Source organism: Carlito syrichta, unplaced genomic scaffold (assembly GCF_000164805.1).
Source record: "Carlito syrichta isolate Samal-C Ts95f unplaced genomic scaffold, Tarsius_syrichta-2.0.1 Scaffold309471, whole genome shotgun sequence".
Taxonomy (NCBI): domain Eukaryota; kingdom Metazoa; phylum Chordata; class Mammalia; order Primates; family Tarsiidae; genus Carlito; species Carlito syrichta.
The window spans coordinates 95,359-115,836 of record NW_007253567.1 but is presented as its reverse complement, the minus strand read 5'-3'; the positions used below and the strand labels follow the sequence as shown (position 1 = coordinate 115,836).

General features: G+C 57.7%; 2 protein-coding genes across 2 annotated transcripts in view; one reads left to right on the top strand and one right to left on the bottom strand.

Annotated features, from left to right (window-relative positions):
• The window catches only part of TNS2 (tensin 2), a 14,454-nt gene extending 9,561 nt beyond the window's left edge, over positions 1 to 4,893 (top strand). The window contains 12 exon segments of the mRNA XM_021717209.1: positions 1 to 989; positions 1,132 to 1,282; positions 1,374 to 1,963; positions 2,078 to 2,167; positions 2,469 to 2,594; positions 2,760 to 2,852; positions 2,970 to 3,047; positions 3,207 to 3,284; positions 3,696 to 3,864; positions 3,947 to 4,015; positions 4,135 to 4,164; positions 4,293 to 4,893. The exon segment at positions 1 to 989 is cut by the window's left edge and continues 113 nt beyond it. Of these exon segments, the coding sequence (XP_021572884.1) occupies positions 1 to 989; positions 1,132 to 1,282; positions 1,374 to 1,963; positions 2,078 to 2,167; positions 2,469 to 2,594; positions 2,760 to 2,852; positions 2,970 to 3,047; positions 3,207 to 3,284; positions 3,696 to 3,864; positions 3,947 to 4,015; positions 4,135 to 4,164; positions 4,293 to 4,431 (2,602 nt within the window). The 3' untranslated portion in view covers positions 4,432 to 4,893.
• Positions 4,894 to 5,137: 244 nt separating this feature from the next.
• On the bottom strand, positions 5,138 to 20,120 carry SPRYD3 (SPRY domain containing 3). Its single transcript, XM_008067291.2, has 11 exons — positions 20,089 to 20,120; positions 18,763 to 18,966; positions 17,680 to 17,755; positions 16,823 to 16,947; positions 16,446 to 16,581; positions 14,828 to 15,013; positions 8,010 to 8,159; positions 7,521 to 7,578; positions 6,824 to 6,943; positions 6,565 to 6,737; positions 5,138 to 6,324 (listed from the first exon to the last, which is right to left on the bottom strand). The coding sequence occupies exons 1-11, from the start codon at positions 20,118 to 20,120 to the stop codon at positions 6,190 to 6,192; spliced, it is 1,395 nt and encodes a 464-aa protein (XP_008065482.2). The 3' UTR covers positions 5,138 to 6,189.
• Positions 20,121 to 20,478: the final 358 nt, after the last annotated feature.

Genomic DNA, 20,478 nt, shown 5'->3' with positions numbered 1-20,478 from the left:
CCTCCTGGGGGGCTGCGGGGTGGCCAGCGGGGGCCGGGGCGCTGGGCGTGAGACGGCCATCCTGGACGACGAGGAGCAGCCCGCTGCGGGCGGAGGCCCCCACCTGGGGGTGTATTCAGGCCACAGGCCCGGCCTCGGCCGTCACTGCTCCTGCCGCCAGGGCTACCGCGAGCCCTGCGGGGTCCCCAACGGGGGCTACTACCGGCCTGAGGGAACCCTGGAGAGACGGCGGCTGGCCTACGGGAGCTGCGAGGGCGCCCCCCAGGCCTACGCCGAGGCGTCGGTGGAGAAGCGGCGCCTGTGCCGCTCGCTGTCCGAGGGGCCATACCCCTACCAGCCCGAGGTGGGCAAGGCCACCGGCGGGGACTTCGGCTTTCGCGCACCGGGCTACCGGGAGGTGGTGATCCTGGAGGACCCGGCACTGCCCACTTTGTGCCCGTGCCCAGCCTGCGAGGAGAAGCTGGCGCTGCCCACGGCGGCCCTGTACGGACTGCGGCTGGAGAGGGAGGCTGGTGAGGGCTGGGCCAGCGAGGCCGGCAAGCCCCTCCTGCACCCAATGCGGCCGGCCCACCCGCTGCCCCTGCTGGTGCCTGCCTGCGGGCACCACCATGCCCCGCTGCCTGACTACAGCTGCCTGAAGCCCCCCAAGGCAGGGGAGGAAGGGCATGAGGGCTGCTCCTACGCCGTGTGCCCTGAAGGCAGGTTCGGGCACCCAGGGTACCCTGCCCTGGTGACATACGGCTACGGAGGCGCCGTGCCCAGTTACTGCCCGGCCTATGGCCGGGTGCCTCATAGCTGCGGACCTCCAGGCGAGAGCAGAGGGTATCCCAGCCCTGGTGCCCACTCCCCACGGGCTGGCTCCATTTCCCCGGGTGGCCCACCTTACACTCAATCCAGGAAGCTGAGCTACGAGATCCCTGCAGAGGAGGGAGGAGACAGGTACCCACTGCCTGGGCACTTGGCCTCAGCAGGACCCTTGGCATCTGCAGGTGAGGGGCACCGGAATGGGAGTGCCCGGGACGGAGGAGGGTTCTGGAAGGTGGTGAGGAAGCCAGGGGGACCCAGGGAGTGGAAGGATTGAGGCAGACAGAGGGCCTGCTCCTGCTTAGCCCGTCTCTCCCCTCACTGCAGAATCACCTGACCCGGCGTCCTGGAGGGAGGGCCCCAGCGGGCACAGCACACTGCCTCGGTCTCCCCGAGATGCCCAGTGCAGTGCCTCTTCGGAATTGTCTGGCCCCTCCACACCCCTGCATACCAGCAGCCCTGTGCAGGGCAAGGAGAGGTGAGAGGGGGCTTCCCTGTCGGGGTGGACGGCGAAGGCTGGGGACAGCTCACAACGGGGTCCTGCTGACTGTCCATCCTTCCCCCCGTAGCACCCGACGGCAGGACACCAGGTCACCCACCTTGGCACCCACTCAGAGACTGAGTCCCGGCGAGGCCTTGGCCCCTGTTGCTCAGGGAGGCACAGGCCAGGCCGCTGAGCTGCCGGCGAGAAGTGGTCCTGAGCCACCCGCCACGGGCCCCTTCTCCCCGGCCACCCCGCCCAGCTCGCCCAATGACTGGCCTCAGGAAAGAAGCCCAGGGGGCCGTCCAGACAGTGCCAGCCCCCGGACCCCTGTGCCTACCACACTGCCTGGCCTCCGCCATGCCCCCTGGCAGGGCCCTCAAGGCCCCCCAGACAGCCCCGACGGGTCCCCGCTCACGCCTGTGCCCACCCAGATGCCCTGGCTGGTGGCCGGCCCAGAGCCGCCCCAGGGCTCACCCACACCTGCCTTCCCCCTGGCTGCATCCTATGACATCAGTGGCCCTAGCCAGCCCCCGCTTCCTGAGAAACGCCACCTGCCGGGGCCTGGGCAACAACCAGGGTCCTGGGGCCCAGCGCAGGCATCGCCAGCAGCCCGAGGCGCCAGCCACCATGTCACCTTTGCACCTCTGCTTCCGGATAACGCCCCCCATCCCCCAGGTATAAAGGCCTTGAGGGGGGTGGGGTCCCCTGAGAGAACCCTTTCTCCCAGGGAGGGACGTGGCAGGGGCGTGGGGGAGCCCTGGGGTTGAACTCGGTCCCTCTCCGTCCTAGAGCCCCCTACGCTAGAGAGCCAAAGCAACGTCAAGTTTGTCCAGGATACGTCCAAGTTCTGGTACAAGCCACACCTGTCCCGTGACCAAGGTGAGACACCAGTCCCGCCCCCACCCCCAAGGTCCTTGTGTTGGCTTTTAGATCTCATACCATTGAAGCCCCTGGCCCCACCTCCCATCTCAGCTGTTCGCCCTTGGCGGAGCCTCTCACCAGCAGGTGATTCTGGGCTGTGTGCCAAGGAGGGGAGACTCGACATTGTCAAAGCTCCTGTGAACTCAGGCCACCCCCACAGCTGTCAGGGCCCGGGGAGCTGGTTAGCAGAGGAGAAGCTGTCTGGAGCTCAGTGAGCCGTGGAAACTCCTCTCCAGCGTCCACTCTCTGTACCCTGCAGCCATTGCCCTGCTGAAGGACAAGGACCCCGGTGCTTTCCTGATCAGGGACAGCCATTCATTCCAAGGAGCTTATGGGCTGGCCCTCAAGGTGGCCACACCTCCACCCAGTGCCCAGCCCTGGAAAGGTACAAGATGTCCAAACCTAAGGGGGCTGTGGAGTGGGGAGCTGCCCTTGGCAAGATAACGGGAGAGGGTGCAGGGCATGCCGCTTGTGGAGAGAGGCAAGAGTGGCATCAGGGAGGCGCTGGAACCTGAAGTTTGATGAAGCTGTACTCTCCCCCCCACCCCAGGGGACCCCCTGGAACAGCTTGTCCGCCATTTCCTCATCGAGACTGGGCCCAAAGGGGTGAAGATCAAGGGCTGTCCCAGTGAGCCCTACTTTGGTGAGAAGCAGGACTGGGGAAGGCTACACCGGGCTGGTTTAGGGAGAGGCCACGGGACCTCAGGAGTGTGGGAGCTGTCGTGGGCACCCCGGGACTTCTCTTAACTTCTCCCTGCAGGCAGCCTGTCTGCCCTGGTCTCCCAACACTCCATCTCACCCATCTCCCTGCCCTGCTGCCTGCGCATTCCCAGCAAAGGTGGGTGTCTGATCGTGTGCCCCCCCGCCTGTCCCCACCCGCTGCAGCCTGAGGCAGAGGCCAGAGGTCCTGACTCCCAGCCGTCCCCAGCGGCAGAGGGTGTCCAGCTCCTGGGAAACGCTCTGCCTCTGACCTCCCCTGTCTGCCTCATTCCCCCAGATCCTCTGGAAGAGACCCCAGAGGTCCCAGTGCCCACCAACATGAGCACGGCGGCAGACCTCCTGCGTCAGGGTGCTGGTAGAGACCCCTCCCCCTCCCTCTCTCTGGGCACCAAGGGGGGCATTGCAGATCCAGGGCATGGGGCACCACAAGGCCCTGAGGTGGGGGGCCCTGGCAGATGCATTTAACCCATGGAGGCGGGGGAGCCCGTGTTGGTGGGGGGTGGGGAGGGGACGCCCCCCTCAGTCTGGGTTCTCAAAGTCTTACGAACCTGAGGGTCAGGGGTGGTGGGGATAGAAGTTTGTGCGAATGCTGGTTCCCAGGCCCCTCTCCAGTGTTTCTGACCATAGAGCTGATGGAGTCGGCCTTGTAACAAATCCCCTGTGGTTCTAGTGCACTTGACAGTGCTGGCTGGGGATCGTGCAAGAGCTAGAGGGTGAGAGGCGAGGGGGTCGGTGCCCCTTCCCTGACCCAAGACCTGCCCCCCAGCCTGCAGTGTGCTCTATCTGACCTCAGTGGAGACAGAGTCACTGACAGGCCCCCAGGCTGTGACCCGGGCCAGCTCCGCTGCTCTGGGCTGCAGCCCCCGCCCGACGCCAGCCGTGGTCCACTTCAAGGTATCAGCCCAGGGCATCACACTGACAGACAACCAAAGGAAGTGAGTCTGCACCCGGCCCCTGTGGAGTCCCGTACCCAAGGCCCGGCAGTCCCCATTCTGAGTGTGACCGTACCTGTTGCAGGCTCTTCTTTCGCCGCCATTATCCAGTGAACAGCATCACCTTCTCTAGCACTGACCCTCAGGACCGGAGGTGACCCTCTCTCCAAGCCTCTGTCCCCACAGCCCCAAGTCCCCAGGCCTCGGCCCCAGCTCCCCCTTCAGGAGCTGTCTCCCGGGGTACAGGCCTTCACAGTTCTTCTTCTTCTGCAGATGGACCAACCTGGACGGAAGCACCTCCAAGTAAGCGCCCCGAGTCCCACTTCTGCCCGCCAAGGGACCAGGGCGCCTCCGTCCTCCCCACAGGACCAGCCACATTCCCTCCTGGAAGGAATGCTAAGGTCCCTCCCTCCCTGGTTCTGTGCCCCCAGGATCTTTGGCTTCGTGGCCAAGAAGCCAGGAAGCCCCTGGGAGAACGTGTGTCACCTCTTTGCAGAGCTCGACCCAGAGCAGCCTGCGGGCGCCATCGTTACCTTCATCGCCAAAGTTCTGCTGGGCCAGAGAAAATGAGAGAAGGCCACAGCTCGGAGCCCACCCCAACACTGCGTCCTCCCGGCACCCCACAGCCCTCTTGCCCTGGCCTGGACCCGGAGACCAGGGGCAGCACCCTCCCTTAGGGACACTGCTCTCCCACCCGCCCCAGCCTGCTAAGCTAAGCGGACAGGCCCGTGAGATGACCTTGCATGTGAGCAGATGGCAGAGACAGGCGTGCGAGGGTGAAGCGGCGTTGCATCGAGCCCCGAAGGGGAGAGGGCAGCCCCGCCTGCCGGGGACATCAGCCCTCCAGGGGACTTGGGCCCTGGCAATTCCACCCAGCTGCAGGTCCCAGGGTGGCAGGGAGCGGTGGTGGGGCAGGAGCAGTCACTCCCTCCTCTGCCGCCCTCTCTGAGCGGAGATGAGAGTGGGAGCACATGAATGGGGAAAAAAGAGAGTCTATTTTTGTCTAATAATAAAGAATTTCTATAAACTGTAGTTGGACTTTTGGAGTCATGTCTTGTTCACAGAAGGTCAAGTCCTCCTGTTTCCCAGGGACATCCCTGGGCTTCCCAGGCCACCCTAGGCCCCGGGGCCCACAGCCTGAGCCATGGAATATACGCGACTCCCACCCTGGCCTGGCATCGGTCCTCATGTCTCCATGCAAAAGTGGCCTTGGTGGCCCCCTGCCCTCCAGCCCCATCCTCAGCCCTGTGGACTGGAAAGGGTTCGGGTCCAGTCATCCTGATAAATACGGAAAGTCCATCTTTATTGGCGGTATAAACATCTCTGGTCTGTACATACATCTCACACATCATAGTGCAGGACCTGACGGGCCAGGGAGCCCAGCAGCACAGCAGCCCCCGCTTTCCCCACTGCTCTGTGCAAACCACTGCCCACCTGCTCCCTCTTCCTCCCAGGAGTCACTGCTTGGGAAGGGACTCAGGGGTCGTGGGGGTAGGAGATACGAGGGCCTGGTGGGGGAGGTCACAGGTAAGTGCTAGAATCAAACACGGAGGCAAAACAGGCAACTGGCACAAGTAGCGAGCTAGGCGTGGCTGGGCTCAGAAAAGGGAAGGGGCAGACCACCCCTCTGGGCTCACCCGGCGAAGGCTCTGGGGTCTTGTCCTTGCCAGACAGGGGAGACATGCCCCAGAGCCTCAGCTCCCACCCCAGGGAGCCAGGGACCTGGTGAGAGCAGGAGGGAAGGGAGAGAGGAGCACAGGCCCCAGTGCCCTCCACCTCCCAGGCCCGCTCACACACGCAAGCACCGCCCCGCGGGTACAGCTTGGGGAGCCAGAGACTGGGGCTCTGTGGGTGCCTGGGGGGGCACTTTCAGGGGAATGAAGGGAGGCCCTCGAGGAGTCTTTTGGGGCAGCCAGTGAGAGGACAGGGAGGACCCCAGAGAGGGCGCTCACCCCGCCAGGGGACAGCAGCAACTGGTTCACACGATGAGGAGGGGGGCAAAAGAGAATTCAAGGAGAAAGACTACGGCAAGGAGGCAGGGGCTGTCTCTGCTCCACCCTCTGCAAAGCATCGTGCCCTACAGCAGCCGAGACAGGCACTCACTCCTCTTCCCAGAGCCCACCGACAAGGCGAGTGGGACCCACCCACACATCAACACTGTTCTTTGGACCCACTCCTATCCAGCCAGGGACTCAGGCCCAGGGACTGCTGACAGGGGCAGAGTGACCATGCGCCTCTGGGGGCCTGCTGAGTAAGCAAATCCTCAGGGAAGTCGGGGGCTGGGGCGCTGGTCCAGCGAGGGCGAGGGGGGACAGGCCTGGGGGGACCCTAGCCACTCAGGGGGTGCAGGTCTACTTTGACTTTTTCCCCACAGCTCAGCATTCCAATGGTGGGAAAGAAGCCTCCGGAAGGTACCACGGCATCCTTCTTCCCGATGATCTTGCCATTCCGAGTGAAGAAAACCTGGGGGCAGGGAGGAGAATGGAGCAGGCAGGCCGGGCCTCTTCTCTGAGGGTGCTGGACTGAGCTCGAAGCCCAACGGCTCCCAACTCCCGAGGAGAGCCTGGGGAGGCGCAGTCAGGGTGATGCGGAAAGCGGCCACTAGAGGGCGTGCTGGGGCCGGGGAAGAGCCTCCCGATGCGGCTCCCCCTCTGAACACCGCCACCTCCCAGACCCTAGTCCCGCCCAAACCCCCCTACTCACCACCACCTTCTTGCCCTCATGCTCTGGCTCTATCTCTTCCCCATCGTCTTCCTCTTCCTCCTCCTCCTCCTCCTCCTCCCCTTCCTGGTGCAGGTACATGACATTCCGGACGTTCCGGACAGCCCGGGCAGTCGGGGACAGGATCACTGTGTCACAACTGTCATCACTGTCCCCTAGAAGAATGGGAAACCTGAGCTCCCATGGCACTCTCCCACTCTCTGCCCTGGGCGGCCCGCTGCCCCCCACCCTCCCCACTCACCCTCACTGTCCAGAATGTAGTCCCGGGGGAACATGATTCCACAGCCCATAATGTCCCCTTTGTAGCAGCGTGGCCCAAAGGGGTCCCCCACACCACTGCCATGGAAGATCTTCCCGTCATCTGTTGGCAGGGGGAAGAGGCCACACAGTTGAAGGAGGGACTGGCATGACACCCCCAGAGCCACCACTGCTTCCCTTTCCCCTCACTGGCTCAGAGGAAGGGAGGGGACAGGTGGAACAAGATGGAGAGATGTGGCAGGGGATCCTAGGGTTCAAACAGGAGACCCAACGTCCATCGGCTCAAAGCCCAAAGGGGAAGCTCCCACAGGGGGCTGGTTGGAAGAGAGGATGAGCCCTGGGGAAGCATGACCGTCAGGGAGGAAGCAGAGGTGGGACAGGAACTCCAGGCTCAGTCCTCTTCTAAAAAAAGCCTAAAGGAAACTAGGCAGACCAGAAAAGAACAAGCACCTGTGGACTCTGCAGGGAGGGCCCACACAGAGCAACTCAGAGCCCGGAAGGACCAGTGGCCTGATCTCCCACCGGTCCCGCGACCCTGGCCTTCAGGGCTGGGAGGGAAAACCCGGATGAGGTAAAAGCACTTGGGCTTGAAGGGAGAACAGCCAGCAGGAGGACAGGAAAGTGGACATCCCCAGCCTTGACAGCCCACAACCCCACCTCCCAGGAAGCCTCCCACTCACCCGCATGGTAAGCCACGGACCCTCGGCTCCAGCCAGGGTGCCTGTTCTTGGGATAATCCTGCACCAAGAAGAACAAAGAAAACCTATGGTCCCAGGCACAAAGGAGCAGGACGGGGGAAGTGGTGCCTGAACCTTCTGGAAGAGGCACCGCCCCGCCAGCTGCTCTCAGCCCGGCGGTCTCTGTCCTGCAGGTGCTGGGACTGCAGGGGACCAGGGAAGATGAGGGGTGTTAAGCCCCCAAGGCCAGGGCTACAGGATGCCCCCTTCCTCTCCCCCATCCTCACGGTGTGTGGTGCCACCTGACCTGCCGCAGGTCCTCAGCCACGTGGGGTCTGTACCTACAGCAGACACACATGACCCTGTTCTGTCTTAGCATAAGGGCTTCCCTCCATAGCCTGGGCCCCTCGCTTCCCCAGAGCTTCCAGGCCCCATCTCGACAGCCCTAGAACCAGGCAGCTCCAGGGGCAAAAGCCCAGCCCTCGTGCGTACCTTCCGGGCCAGCCCCAAGGCAATGTAGCATTTCTCTCCAGGGTCCACGATCTCCACCTCGAAGTAGTGGCTGCGGGTGCTCAGGGGGTGTCGGGCCTGGGCCAGACCCACATCCACGATGCTCTTGCCCTTGCCCAAGTACTCCAGCAGCTGTGGGGGAACAGCCAGGTGGGGTCAGGGGCCAGGCAGACACCAACCCTGGAAACCCGGTCCCCAGGCAGTGTGGGACCTGTTTCCCAGGTCTGACAAAAACCCCTGGCTGAAAGGGAAAGAACCCCAGATTCTTGGGACTCAATGTGGCCTCCAAGTTCTAGGCAGGCATGGAAGAACAGGGATGGGGTAGGGCGGCGGAGGGGAAAAGCGGAGGGGAAAGCCTGGGCAACAGGGCTCCCATGCTGAATGTCTCCTTGCTTTCTGGGAGGCTGGGGGCGCAACACAGAGCACAGCAGCCAGATGGCCCAGTCCCAGAGCCACACCAGAGCCTCTAGCACACTCCAGGTGTCCCCTCGCTGGAGAATCCTGCAGGCCTTTCCTGCTGGCAGAGGTTCACCCGCCCTGCGGCCCAAATTCAGGGAAAGGAGAGGGAAGACCAGGCTGAGAGGAAACTTGACTTTCTCAGGGGACAGGTGGGAACAGGGAGGATGCAGAAGTTAGGTGCCAGCCCCAGATGTCTGGGGGAAGCAGATGAGCTCAGAAGCCGATTCTGCCTGGGTTGGGTCTGACATCATTTTTCAAGGTCCTTGTATTACTTGGCTTCGAACACAGCTGCTCCTAGCTGGGTCAGGGAGGTGCTGCAGGGAGCCCAAGGACCCAGAGCGACCAGCTCTATGCTTCACTGCATGCGAGGGAGGGGAGAGGTCAGAGTGAAGAGAGAAGAGGGCTCTCCCGTCCCCAGTCCCTCACTGCTCTTCCAAGCTGGAACAGGAGTGGCGGCAGGAAAGGGGAGATGGCGGACAGGTTCTTGGGGCTCTTCAGTCCCACAATGGCCCTGCCCGGGCATGACAGGGCAGCAACCCCCAATCTGGGAGGATTTATTTGTCAGTTGCCATGGTAACACTGAGGCAATGACTCAACCTCATCCCCTTTTCCCCCACCTTCAGCATCACCTGGGACTCCTTAATCCCCTTTAATTAGCCCAACTGCCCCTCAAGACTTTCTTCCACCCTCCCACCCCTGCAGCCCTAAGAAAGCAGGCTCTCTGGGGACCTCCTCCATGTCTCTCTGGCAAGCTTTGGGACGCTGGCCTCTCACCCCCAAAGATTCCTGCCTGAACAGGAAAGGAATTAGGCTTGCCTGCACCAGAGGCTAGTCCTGCACCCTCACCACCCACGTCAGAAGGCGGGAACAGAGGGGCTTGTGCCCTTCTCAGTCCTGGAGCCCTGCCACCCCCCGGTCATCCTCTCGTCCTCTCCCAAGAGAACTGGGGCGGACCAGGGGAAAACCAGATGTGCATGAGGGAACCCCCAGACCCAGCCCAGGCCCACACTGTGTGAATTCTGCTCAAGTTCCCTCAGCCTGGGCTCCCCTGCACCCCTCCCACCCCCGAGAGCCTGGAGGGGTGGGGCACAATGCACATTAACCAGTGTACACCCCACCCAATTAGAGCAGCCCCCAGCCCACACTCCCCACCCAGCACTGGGCGGGGGGCCCCACAGCTGCCCTGACCCACTCTATCCAACTGGCCTCAGTGCAGGAAACACAGTGTTCTCCAGCTCCAGAGCCAAAATAGCTGATCCAGACCTTGATCCTTGGGAAACGCTGGCCAAGCCTCCCCTCCCCCAGCCTAGAGGAGGGCGGCTGCTCAGTTCCGTCTACAGATGGGGTGGGAGACTCCCTTCTCTGAATGACTGGGAAGCCAGATTGCACTACCACAGCACTCCGGAGCCCACAGTCCACCCGACCCGCAGAGGCTTCAGACACACTGTGGCATCCTAGGTGTCTAGGTCTCGCACGGTGCCCTCTTCAGAAACCATCTGGTCCACTCTCCTGCTCCTGGGCAAGGGCCACCCAAGCCGTCCTGGGCCTCCAGAGCACTTAGAGGGACAGAAGTGCAGGGGAAGTTTGGCCTCCCTGACAGCCTTTCTTGAGTGCATTCCTCTCTCCTCAGCCTACAGCTGTTAGGAAGAGACGGGAGGGTCAGCCCCTGGAGTCTTGATGACCTTGACGCTGGTCCCTCCCTGTGCCTCAGATGCCTCCTAGTGTGAAAGAGATTCCAACAGACCCAGGTTCAACTCTTAACTCCATTACTTAGTAGCCACTAACTTGGGGCAAATGACATTCATCTCTTTAAGCCTTGGATTCTCCAACAGTAAGATGAGATAACAATACCTGCATCTCCAAAAACAGATGAAAAGACTAGACAGAGTGTCAAGAGCTTTGCACAGACCCTGACACCCAGAGGTGATTGGCACACGTCTGCCTCTCCCTAAATCAGGAAGTGGGGGTTACACTGGGACTGCCATCACAAGGAAGGAAAAGATCTTCCGTCTGTCCTCACCTTCAACTAGAATGGTCCCTGAGGCCAACCAGGACAGATGACCACACCCCAGACAACTCTGCTCCAAGGGTCCTCCCTCAAGCCATGCCCAATAAACATGAATATTCCTCTGCACCTTTGGTGGGGGTGGAGCAAACCCTTTCCTAGGGGCCCCGAAGCTCCCTACTTCCCCCCACACGTATATACCCTCAAAGCCCTGAGAGGCCAGACAGGTGGACAGTGCCCAGTGTGGAGGCTACAGAGCAGTATGGGCAGCCTCCTGCACCCACACCCGCCCTCTCCAGAGCACCCTCCCAGGCTCCTCTGCCCAGCTGGCAGCCGCCCTCCTCCCCTTGCCAGGAGAGACCCTAATCCCTCTTGACAGGAGCAAGGGAGGGCTCGGTGCCCTGAAGGCCCAGAAGCTGCCGAAACAGGAACCAGGCACTTGCTTCCTACTGGCCAGCTCAGGCCCCAACACAGCCTCCTTCGGGGCGGGGTCTGGGAGGACCCCTGGGCGGGTGGGGCCTCACTCACCACCCTGTGTGTACCAAAGCTGTTGCCTGTGGTCGCTAAGGAGTTGTCAGAGGAGCTATGAACAGGGAACAAAGCCAGAGTGAGTCTAATCCCCCAGCTGCACCATGGCCCCCCACCCTCCACAGCCTCCCTGACTTTGCAAGGCCTGGGGGCAGGGGTGAGAGGAGGGGCAACACCCCATCCCTGAGCAAGCACAGCAGCGATTCTTAAACACCCTGGAACTCTGGAGGGGAGACTCTTTAGGAAGGGAAATTGAGGCCACAAGAGACAGAGGAAAAGTTCCACTCGAGAAATAGACAGGTTTGTCTATATATAGATACTCAGATCAAACGAACATGACTAAATATTAACAACTGTTGAATCTAGGGGGTGGGTATATGAGTGTTCACTGTATTATTTATTTTTTTAACGTCTCTGAATTTTTTTTTTTTTGAGTCAGAGACTCACTCTGTTACCCAGGTTGGAGTGCAGTGGCACACTCACGGCCACCACAGCCTCAAACTGGGCTCAGGCGATCTTCCCACCTCAGTCTTCCAAGTAGCTGGATCCACAGGCATGGGTCACCACCCCCGACTAATTTTTTAAATTTATTGTAGAGATGAGGTCTCACCAAGTTGCCGAAGCTGGTCTCAAACTCTCGGGCTCAGGCAGTCCTCTCACCTCTGCCTCCCAAAGAGCTGGGATTACAGGTGTGAGCCATCACACTCAGTATACTTGAACTTTTTTTTCTTTGAGTCAGTCTTACACTGTAGCCCAGGTTCAAGGGCAGTGGCATGCTCACAGCCACCACAGCTGGGCTCAGGCTATTCTTCCACTTCAGCCTTCCAAACAGCTGGAACTACAAGCATGCGCCACCATGCTCAGTTAGTTTTTTTGATTTATTGTAGAGATGAGGTCTCACCAAGTTGCCCAGGCTGGTCTCAAACCCGTGGGCTCAGGCAATCCTCTCACCTCAGCTGCCCAAAGTGCTAGGATTATAGGTGTGAGCCACCACACCTGGCCCTTACTTGAACTTTTTTACTAGTTTCTTTTTTCTTTTTAAAGAAACAGGGAGTCCCTCTGTCACCCCAGCTGGAGTGCAGTGGTACAATCATAGCTCACTGTAACCTCAAACTCCTGGGATCAAGCGATTCTTCCACCTCAGCCTCCCAAGTAGTTGGGACTATACGCCTGATTAATTTTTAAATTTTTTTTATAGAGATAGGGTTTCACTGTTGTCCAGGCTGGTCTCGAACTCCTGGCCTCAAGCAGTCCTTCTGCCTCAGCCTCCCAAAGTGCTAGAATTACAGGTGTGAGCCACTGTGCCCGGCCTGAAATTGTTCATAACGAAATGTTGGACACACAAATGAAAGAGTCAGGAATTGAATTTGCTCTTTTTTTTTTTTTATGGGAAGAACCAGCAAGAAGGGAGAAGAGATCACTGAGATTCGACAACTGAGAGTAAAAGAATTCCAAGGCAGCCAAATACATTCACCTAGAAGGGCCTTGGCTAAGGAGACTAGACAAGAGACTCCGGAGGGAAGCGGGGATCAAACCTAGGAACTCTGTTCATCTTATGAGGAGGGGCGGGAAGCATGGAGATGACAGGCCACAGAAGAGCAGTTTGGGGACAAGGCCATAGTGGGAAGGCTGTGGAGAGGAGTCAGAGCATGAATAACTGGGCCCAGTTTTGCTAATTCCCTGTTTGACATTTGAACAAGTCTCCTCACTTTTCTCTGGGACTGCTTTTCCATCAGTAGCACAACAGGGTATCTGGAAACGTCCAAACATACTCTGGGCTATCACAGTGACCAGGGGAGGCGGCTACCAGCATCTTGTGCCTGAGGGCTCAGGATGCTAAACACCCTGTGTACCTCAAATCACTGTCCCAACTACAATGTCAACAGTCTCCCCATTGAGAAACACTGGCCTGGGTAACACCAGAGACCCTTCCAAGCCTTTCTGGTTCTAGAGGGCACTCTGCTAAGAACATCAAACAGGACAGGAGAGACGGCTTCAACAACAGCAGCCTGGGGTCCCAGAATTGGACTCCCCATCAGAGGGGGACATAAAAAACCGAAAGGGCAGAGAGGAGAAACATCTGTACTAGACATCTTTAGAACAAGGAGGCATGGGCATGCACAGCCAAAATGACCTCTCCCGGCTCCTCCAGGCTGACCACATTTGACTACTGGTTCTGAAATGCCCAAGTGAGTAAGTGGTAACAGGGACAGGAGGGAGTGAGTCAGAAAACAAGTGGGGATGGAAGGCCCAAGGGGGCAGAAGAAGCTGGGTAGGTCACCCTCACCTGAAAGATGGGGTAGTTGGCAAGACTAGACAAAGGCACATGTCCCTCAAGAGGCTCATGCCCAAGGCTGTCCGAGGAGCCAGTGCTGAGGGAGTAGTGTCCCCACCCTGCTGGCTGGCCAAGCTGGGGTGAGGGTCTGAGAAGGGCCAAACTCAACCGCTTATGTCTAAGAAAGAAAAAATTCTTAAACGAGTGGCCTGAGGGCACTGGGGAGAGGGTGGGGAGGAAGGAAGGTGATTTATCAATGTCTACAGGATTCTGCATCAATTAGAAAAGACTGCCTGGGAAGAGCTGGGAGCAGAGTGGGGACAGGTCCAGGCAGAGAAAGGATGCCAGGAAAAAACTCTTGAGGAGAGGTCAGGGGTGAGAGCTGGAACCTTGCCCTGGCTCAGTCCCAAGTTCAACTCTGCAGATACTGTCCAAATGAAAATGGAAGGAGAAAAGAAAGGAAAGAGAGGAGCATCCAGAAGTGGGCAGGTGAGGCCTCCTGGCTCGCGGCCGCTGCAGGCCTGAGACTCCAGTGCCAGAAAGGGGTGCAGAGGGTCAAAGCAGCAGGAGGGCAGCTTTCTTCCATTTCCCTAGGTTGACTTACCTTGAACTCTACAAGGGGGAGGCCTGGCTCACAATCCCCTCCCACCCCCTACTGCTTCTATTTTGTTATCAAAGCCTGAGTTGAAAACAGCCTGGGTTGGGGTGAGAAGGCCAGAGGGTGGAGAAAAAGGCCAGGCTGGGGGAAAGGGGGCAGCAGAGGGACAACTCAAAGTGGGAGGCCTGAGCAGCCCACTCGAGGTCAGGGCCAGATGCCTGATTCCATGTCCATTTACTTCCAACACAGTGTGAGGCATGGAGGGCAGACAGGAAGAATTTTCCTCTCTCAAGGTCCATGTGCTTCCCAAGAAAGTTTAATATCCAGAGAGAGACAAAGCAGGTATGAGGAGACGATGAGTGAAGCAAGCCTTGGAGGCACAAGGATTCTCCTTCAATCTTCACCAGCCTCCATTCTCATCCTCCATCAAATGTAGGAGGAAGACAGCAGAAGCTGATATTGATGCTTACTCAGATCGCCAGGAGCCTTCTACGTGTGTGGGACTTGTGACCACACCTGCCCCACAGCACTCGGAATGGAAAGCCCAGGCCAGGTGAGCTGGGACCAAGCCAAAAGTTGGGGGGATCAGGCATCTGGCCTCTTGCTGAATCTGCCCCCAGCCCCTTAAAGACAGCTGTGTGAGGCAGCAGAGGGCACCAGAAGCTGAAGGACCAAAAAAGGCCAAGGAGAACTTCTACTCATCCCAAGAGTTAAACAGTGAACCTGAGGATTCCGATGGAGGGAAAGAGAAGAAAAGGAAGTCAGAGCTAAGAGCACACAGACCTGGACTCCAGGAATCACGTCAAGACCAGGCCATCCTGCCAAGAGCCCACCAAGACACCGTCCTCACTTCCCACTCTAAGCAGTTCAGACATCGTCATGTGCCCACAGCCCACTCCACCTGAGGCCCCCAGTGCCCACTGCCCCTTACTCACAGTCCCGCAGACTCTGACATCATGCAGCCGGCCCCACTCGTCCTCGTAACTGTCCACCATCATGACGCTGTCGTCCTCACGGCCCAGCTCGGCATTGAGGTGCAGCCGCACCTCCTCGCCCAGGGAGTGCATGCCCACTGCTGGGAACAATCCATCCGGGGACATAGGCATGATGGTAGAGCCCACCTGCAGTAGAAGGAGGGATGGAGCTGCCACCTGGCTCGTCTCTCCATAGCGCATCCAATTCTCAAGAGGGTACTTGTAAGATGATGCAACCAATAATGATCACATACACTGACAGATACAAAACCCAGAGGTGCAGAAAAGTTGGAAAATTTGCTAAGTGCTCCTATTCAAAGAACTAGAAGACAAGCCCAAGTCTCTTGACTGACTGCCAAATACTTCAAGTTCATGTGCTGGAGAGAAAAGGGCTGAAGCACCGATGCTCAGGGAGTGGAACCCGCAGCCAAGGTCTGGGACGGCAGTTCTCCTAGGGGAGATGGAGTTGGGAGAAGGGAGAGAGCTGGGCGTCCCTCTCCATCGGCTCGTCCCATCTCTCCGCCACTACTAGTCTCTCTTAAGAGGAGGGGACAGAGAAGTGAAACAAGGAAAATAAAACACACAAAAAACAAATTCCCAAAAAGTGTTCAAGTCAAAAACCCAAAGAAGACCTCCAGTTTATACAGCAAGGCCAGTCTTCCCCACTTTGCTCAAAACCTTCCACCAAATCACCCAAGTCTGCTCCTCACCACTCCTGCTCATCCTTTGCCCTACTCCCTTGCCCCTCTGTGCCTACCACCTAGGTAATATCCCAGGGCCCCCTGGGCAGCGGACATGTCTTCTACACACAGGAGACTGCTGGAGAATCTTTTTTTTTTTTTTGAGTCAGAGTCTCACTCTGTCACCCAGGCTGGAGTGCAGGGGCACTTTCACGGCCACCACACCCTCGACCTGCTGGGCTCAGGTGATCCTTATACCTCAGTCATCCAAGTAGCTGGAACCAGAGTGCGTGCTACCATACCCAGCTAATTGTTTTTTTGTTTGTTTGTTTGTTTTTTGAGTTGGAGTCTCACTCGGTTGCCCAGACTGGAGTGCAGTGCCGCTCCCGGCCACCGCAGCCTCGACCTGCTGTGGTCCGGCGATCCTTCCGGATCCTAGCCGGAATTACAGGCATGCGCTACCACGCCCGGCTGATTTTTTTGATTTATTGTAGAGATGAGGTCTTGCTGCCCAGGCGGGTCTCGAACCCGCAGGCTCAGGCAATCTACTCACCTCAGCCTCCCAAAGGCGCGGGATTACAGGCTGAGCCACCGAGCTCGGCTACCCAGCTAATTTTTAAAAACTTATTATAGAAACGAGGTCTCACCAAATTGTCCAGGCTGGTCTTGAACCCCTGGGCTCAGGCAGTCCTTCTCGCCTCTGCCTCCCAAAGTGCTGGGATTACAGACATGAGCTACTGCACCCAGCTGCAGGAGAATCTGAAGCTGGACTGAAGGAGATGGGATCTAGGTACATGAGTCCCTGGGAAAGCCTCAGCCAGCAGACTCTTCCTAATCGTGCCCACAAATCCCTGGGCAGCTTCAAGCCACTTAAATCCCACCTCAGATTGCCCACTCACCCGCTTCCCATTTTTGGTGAAGAAGATCTGGGCAGTCTGCACATCGAAAGACACGGGCTCAATGCCACAGCCAATCCGGTCTCCAGAGTTGCACTTGGACCCAAACTGGCGGCCCTTGGCTCGGCCATTGTACAGCCTGTGGACAGAGCAGCACAGACACGGACCTGAGCCTGGCCTCCCAACCTCTCCCCAGCACTGACAGTGGAGGCCTCATCTTGCCACTCCTAGTCACTTGCTACGTTCTAACATGAGCACCACCCTCCCTCTAATCTGCCAGCCAGAAGTCTGTGGAACACCCAGTGGGAAAAACCACCCTTCATATTGAAGACTCCCAAGTCCACAGCAAAAAGGGCCAGCTTCCACAGGGGGTAACTTACTTGCCATCGTCAGCATGGTAGGCCACGGAGTCGGGCAACCAGCCGGGCTGGTGGTCCAAGCTGTAGTACTGAGGGACCAGCCCCACAGCAATGGTTCCCCGGACCCCACTGTCCACAATAGACACCTGGGAGGAAGAGACCAGGGCACAGTTAGCAAGGATGGGAAATGAATCGTGGGGGGAGGGGGGCAGGGGGTTAGAGATCAAAGGGGGCTGAGGCTCAGAGACAAAAAACATGGGAGAAGAAAAAGAGAGGACAGTCCGAGGGAGAACCGGGGAGGGTGGGGCCTACTTTACCATGAGTACTTAGAAAATTATGTACAAGTTTTGGGAAAAGATAGCGAATACAGTAGACACTGGGTTGGGGTTAAGGGACACAAGTCAAAGTCTGAGATATGGGGCTAGTGCAGTAGCTCAGATCAGCCTGGGCAACATAGTGAGACCTGGTGTCTACAAAAAAATTTTAAAAGTTAGCCAGCATGAGCCTGTAGTCCTAGCTACTCGAGAGGCTGAGGTAGAAGGCTCTCCTGAGACCGGAAGGATGAGGCTGCAGTGAGCTGTGATCGTACCACTGCATTTCAGCCTGGCAACAGAGTGAGACCCCCAATTGTAAAACAAAAGAAAAGACCTGGAATATGAATCAAAATCTACCTAGGTAAAAGAGGAGAAGGGACAGGGTGACAGGATGCCAGGGCACCTATCTCTCAGATTAGCAGCCGTGCTATCCAGCAATCTTTTCCCAGCCAACAAGACAGTCCTGATGGAAAGTTAAAAGGACCAGGTTGTGAATCTAGTAAAGGAGCTCCTTTGGGCTTAATGACCTCACCCCCTGCTCTGCCCACCCAATGCCCTGATCACCTCAAAATAATTGCTGTCCTTGGTCAAAGGTCGAGAAGCCACATAGCAGCCAACTTCACCAGAGTTTCCATGGTAACTGAAGGAGGAATGAGGGGGAGTTCCATTAGCAGCCTAGCCCAGGAGTAGAGAGCAGGGTCTCAGCACCCCCACCCCTTACCCTGCAAGGGCCAGCACAGAGGAGAATCCACTAGACCGCACTTTGGGACATCTGCAGACACCATAACAAGATACTTAAGGTCACCTCATCACCCCTCTGCTGCTGCCTCCAGCCAGGGTCTACCCCATACTAGACCAGCACAAGTCTGATTTCCTCATTTCTGGGGTGAAAGAATGTAGAGTCTCCCTTTGTTGCCTACAAGGGGTCTCACATCCTATCTAACTGCAATCCCGCGTGTGGCAGCCTCGGCCCTTTTCTGGCTCTGGCTGGTCTCTACTCTCTGTACCAAAGCCCACCATGGATTGGAACAGTTATGCAGCCCCCACTTCCTAGCTTTCTTGCCTCCAGGCTAAGTAAAACTACTTCCTTCACCCTTCAGGGACCACTTTGTGAGATAATAGGCTCAGAAGGAGTCAGGGAAGGGCTTCAAGCCAGAAAAGAGGAAAATGAAAGGCTTGGAAAGACATGGGAGGTGGTGGACAGGACACACTACAGAACTGTCCTTCCCAAAACAGGAACTCCACTGCCTTTGAAATGGCCACTCTCACCGAACCCAGTCCCTGAGAATAGATAGGAAACTCTGCCACCCCACAGACGTACTGAAGTCTTTTCAACAAGGCACCTGGGGACTCCTGAGACCCTGGCAGCCCCCTGTATCTGCCATGATCATTTCCAGTGCCCAACCAGGACAGACCCTTGCTAGATCCCTTCCTAGATGGACCAGGACAGAGCCACCTAGTGACAGAGGCAGAGGGGAATGGCGGGGGAAGCAGGACACACTGCTCCACTCGGAAAGGCCTCTGGGATTGAGAGTATCCCCCCGCCCCCAGAGCAGTGTTGACAGTCCTCTTCCTCTGAAAAAGGCCCCTTTCAGCTCTAGGATCTGGAACAGAAAGGAACGTGGGGAAGCATCCCCCTGAACTCACCTCAAAGTATCTCCATCTACAAGGATATGTTTGAACCTCTCCTGATATCGGAACGCCCTGACCTCTCGAATCTCCCGAATCCGCCGGCGCCAGTTCAGAAACCGGTAGTGCAGGTTGAGGTCATCCATCTTGTTCATGAGAACAAACCTGCCAAGGGGCAATGGGGAGTGAGGAGAAAGCAGGGCCCTGAGTAGAGACCTCAGCCTGCTCAACCCAGAACATGGACAGGGTGGAGGACCTGAGGCCAGCTGCCCAGATTGACCTTGACAATCCCATCCTCATCCTTCCATTCAGCAAACACTTGCTGAGCCCCGACTATGGGTACCGTTCTAGGTGCTAGAGACATAGCTGGGAACAAGAGATGGATGGGATTCTTGTTCTCACAGGGCTCCATTCTAGTGAGGGGTGGATATAACGGACATACACATAATCATTTTAGACAGAGGAGGAGAAAACCAAGATCATATGATCAAGAACATGGGACAGTAGACAGAGGTCTCTCTGAGGAGGTGACAGTTGAGTTGAACGGAGCATGTGACAAGCCCAAGAAAGAGTATTCCAAGAAGGGACAGCCATAGGTCCTTGGGCAGAAGGGAGCAGGCAGGGCAGGGAAAGAGAGAAGGCAAGGACAGCTGTTGTGGAGGGAATGTCAGGAAGAATGTACAAGATGAGAAGAAGACAGGACCCTACAGACCATGGTGAGGAGTTTGAATTTTATTCCAAGTGTCATGAGAAACCTCCGGAGGGTTTTAGGCAAGGAAATGCTATGATCTTAAAGTTTATCAGTTTTGTTTGTTTGAGAAGGTCTTACTCTGTCTCCCAGGCTGACATGAAGTCGCATGATCATGGCTCACCCCAGTCTCAACCTCCTAGGCTCAGAGACTCCTTCTGCCTCAGCCTCCTGAGTAGCTGGGACTACAGGCCCCTGCCACAACGCCCGGATAATTTTTAAAAATTTTTTTAGAGACAAGGTCTCACTATGTTGCTTAGGCTGGTCTCAAGCAATTCTCCCTCCTCAGCCTCCCTAAGTGCTGGGATAACAGGCGTCATTTATCAGATCTTAGACATCATTCATGCTGCTGGTTGGACAACTGATCACAAGAAAAACAAGAGCAGAAGTGGGCAAACAATTAGGAGGTTGTTGCAGCAGTTCAGATGAGAGATGGCATCCTAAGCATACTAAGACGGTAGCAGCAAAGCTGGCGAGAGGTGGGATGGCCCAGGTAAACAACCAGCAGTGCCAACATATGAATGAATGGATAAATTTCTCCTGGGAGCCAAAAGTGAGAAAGAGGTGAAGTGCTCTTCTGGTCCCATTCCCCAAACCCTGGGACGAGGGTTCCATCAGGGCCTGACATCGCCTTGCACACAGCAGGTGCTTAGTAAGCCTTGGCTGGGCTGAATTCAACCCCTAGTCGTGCAAATCACGACTCTTAGGCAGTACCTACAACCTACCACGTGGCCCAGAAGAGTCGGCACCTGTAAGGCAGCCCTAGGACCCCACTCCTGGGCACTCAGCCAGGGCTTGACCCCACGTAGATGCCGGCGCCCCAGGCCTCAGGGCATCTGGTTGTCCAGAACCCCACAGCCTTGGCACGGCGAGCGGGAGCCGCACCGGGTTCCGCCTGCTCCCCTGGCTCCGCCTGGCCACTCAGACGACACCTGGGGGCACCGGGGCCCGGCCCGTCCGTGTGACTACGCCCTGTCTCCCCAAGG

Coding starts and splice junctions, on each gene's coding strand:
- SPRYD3 (XM_008067291.2), bottom strand. CDS start 20,120: ATGTCAGGCCCTGATGGAACCCTCGTCCCAGG. Junction 16,948..17,679: donor AGGACAGCAATTATTTTGAG/GTGATCAGGGCA, acceptor TCTTCCTCCCAG/GTGTCTATTGTGGACAGTGG. Junction 7,579..8,009: donor CCTTGGGGCTGGCCCGGAAG/GTACGCACGAGG, acceptor TTCTTGGTGCAG/GATTATCCCAAGAACAGGCA.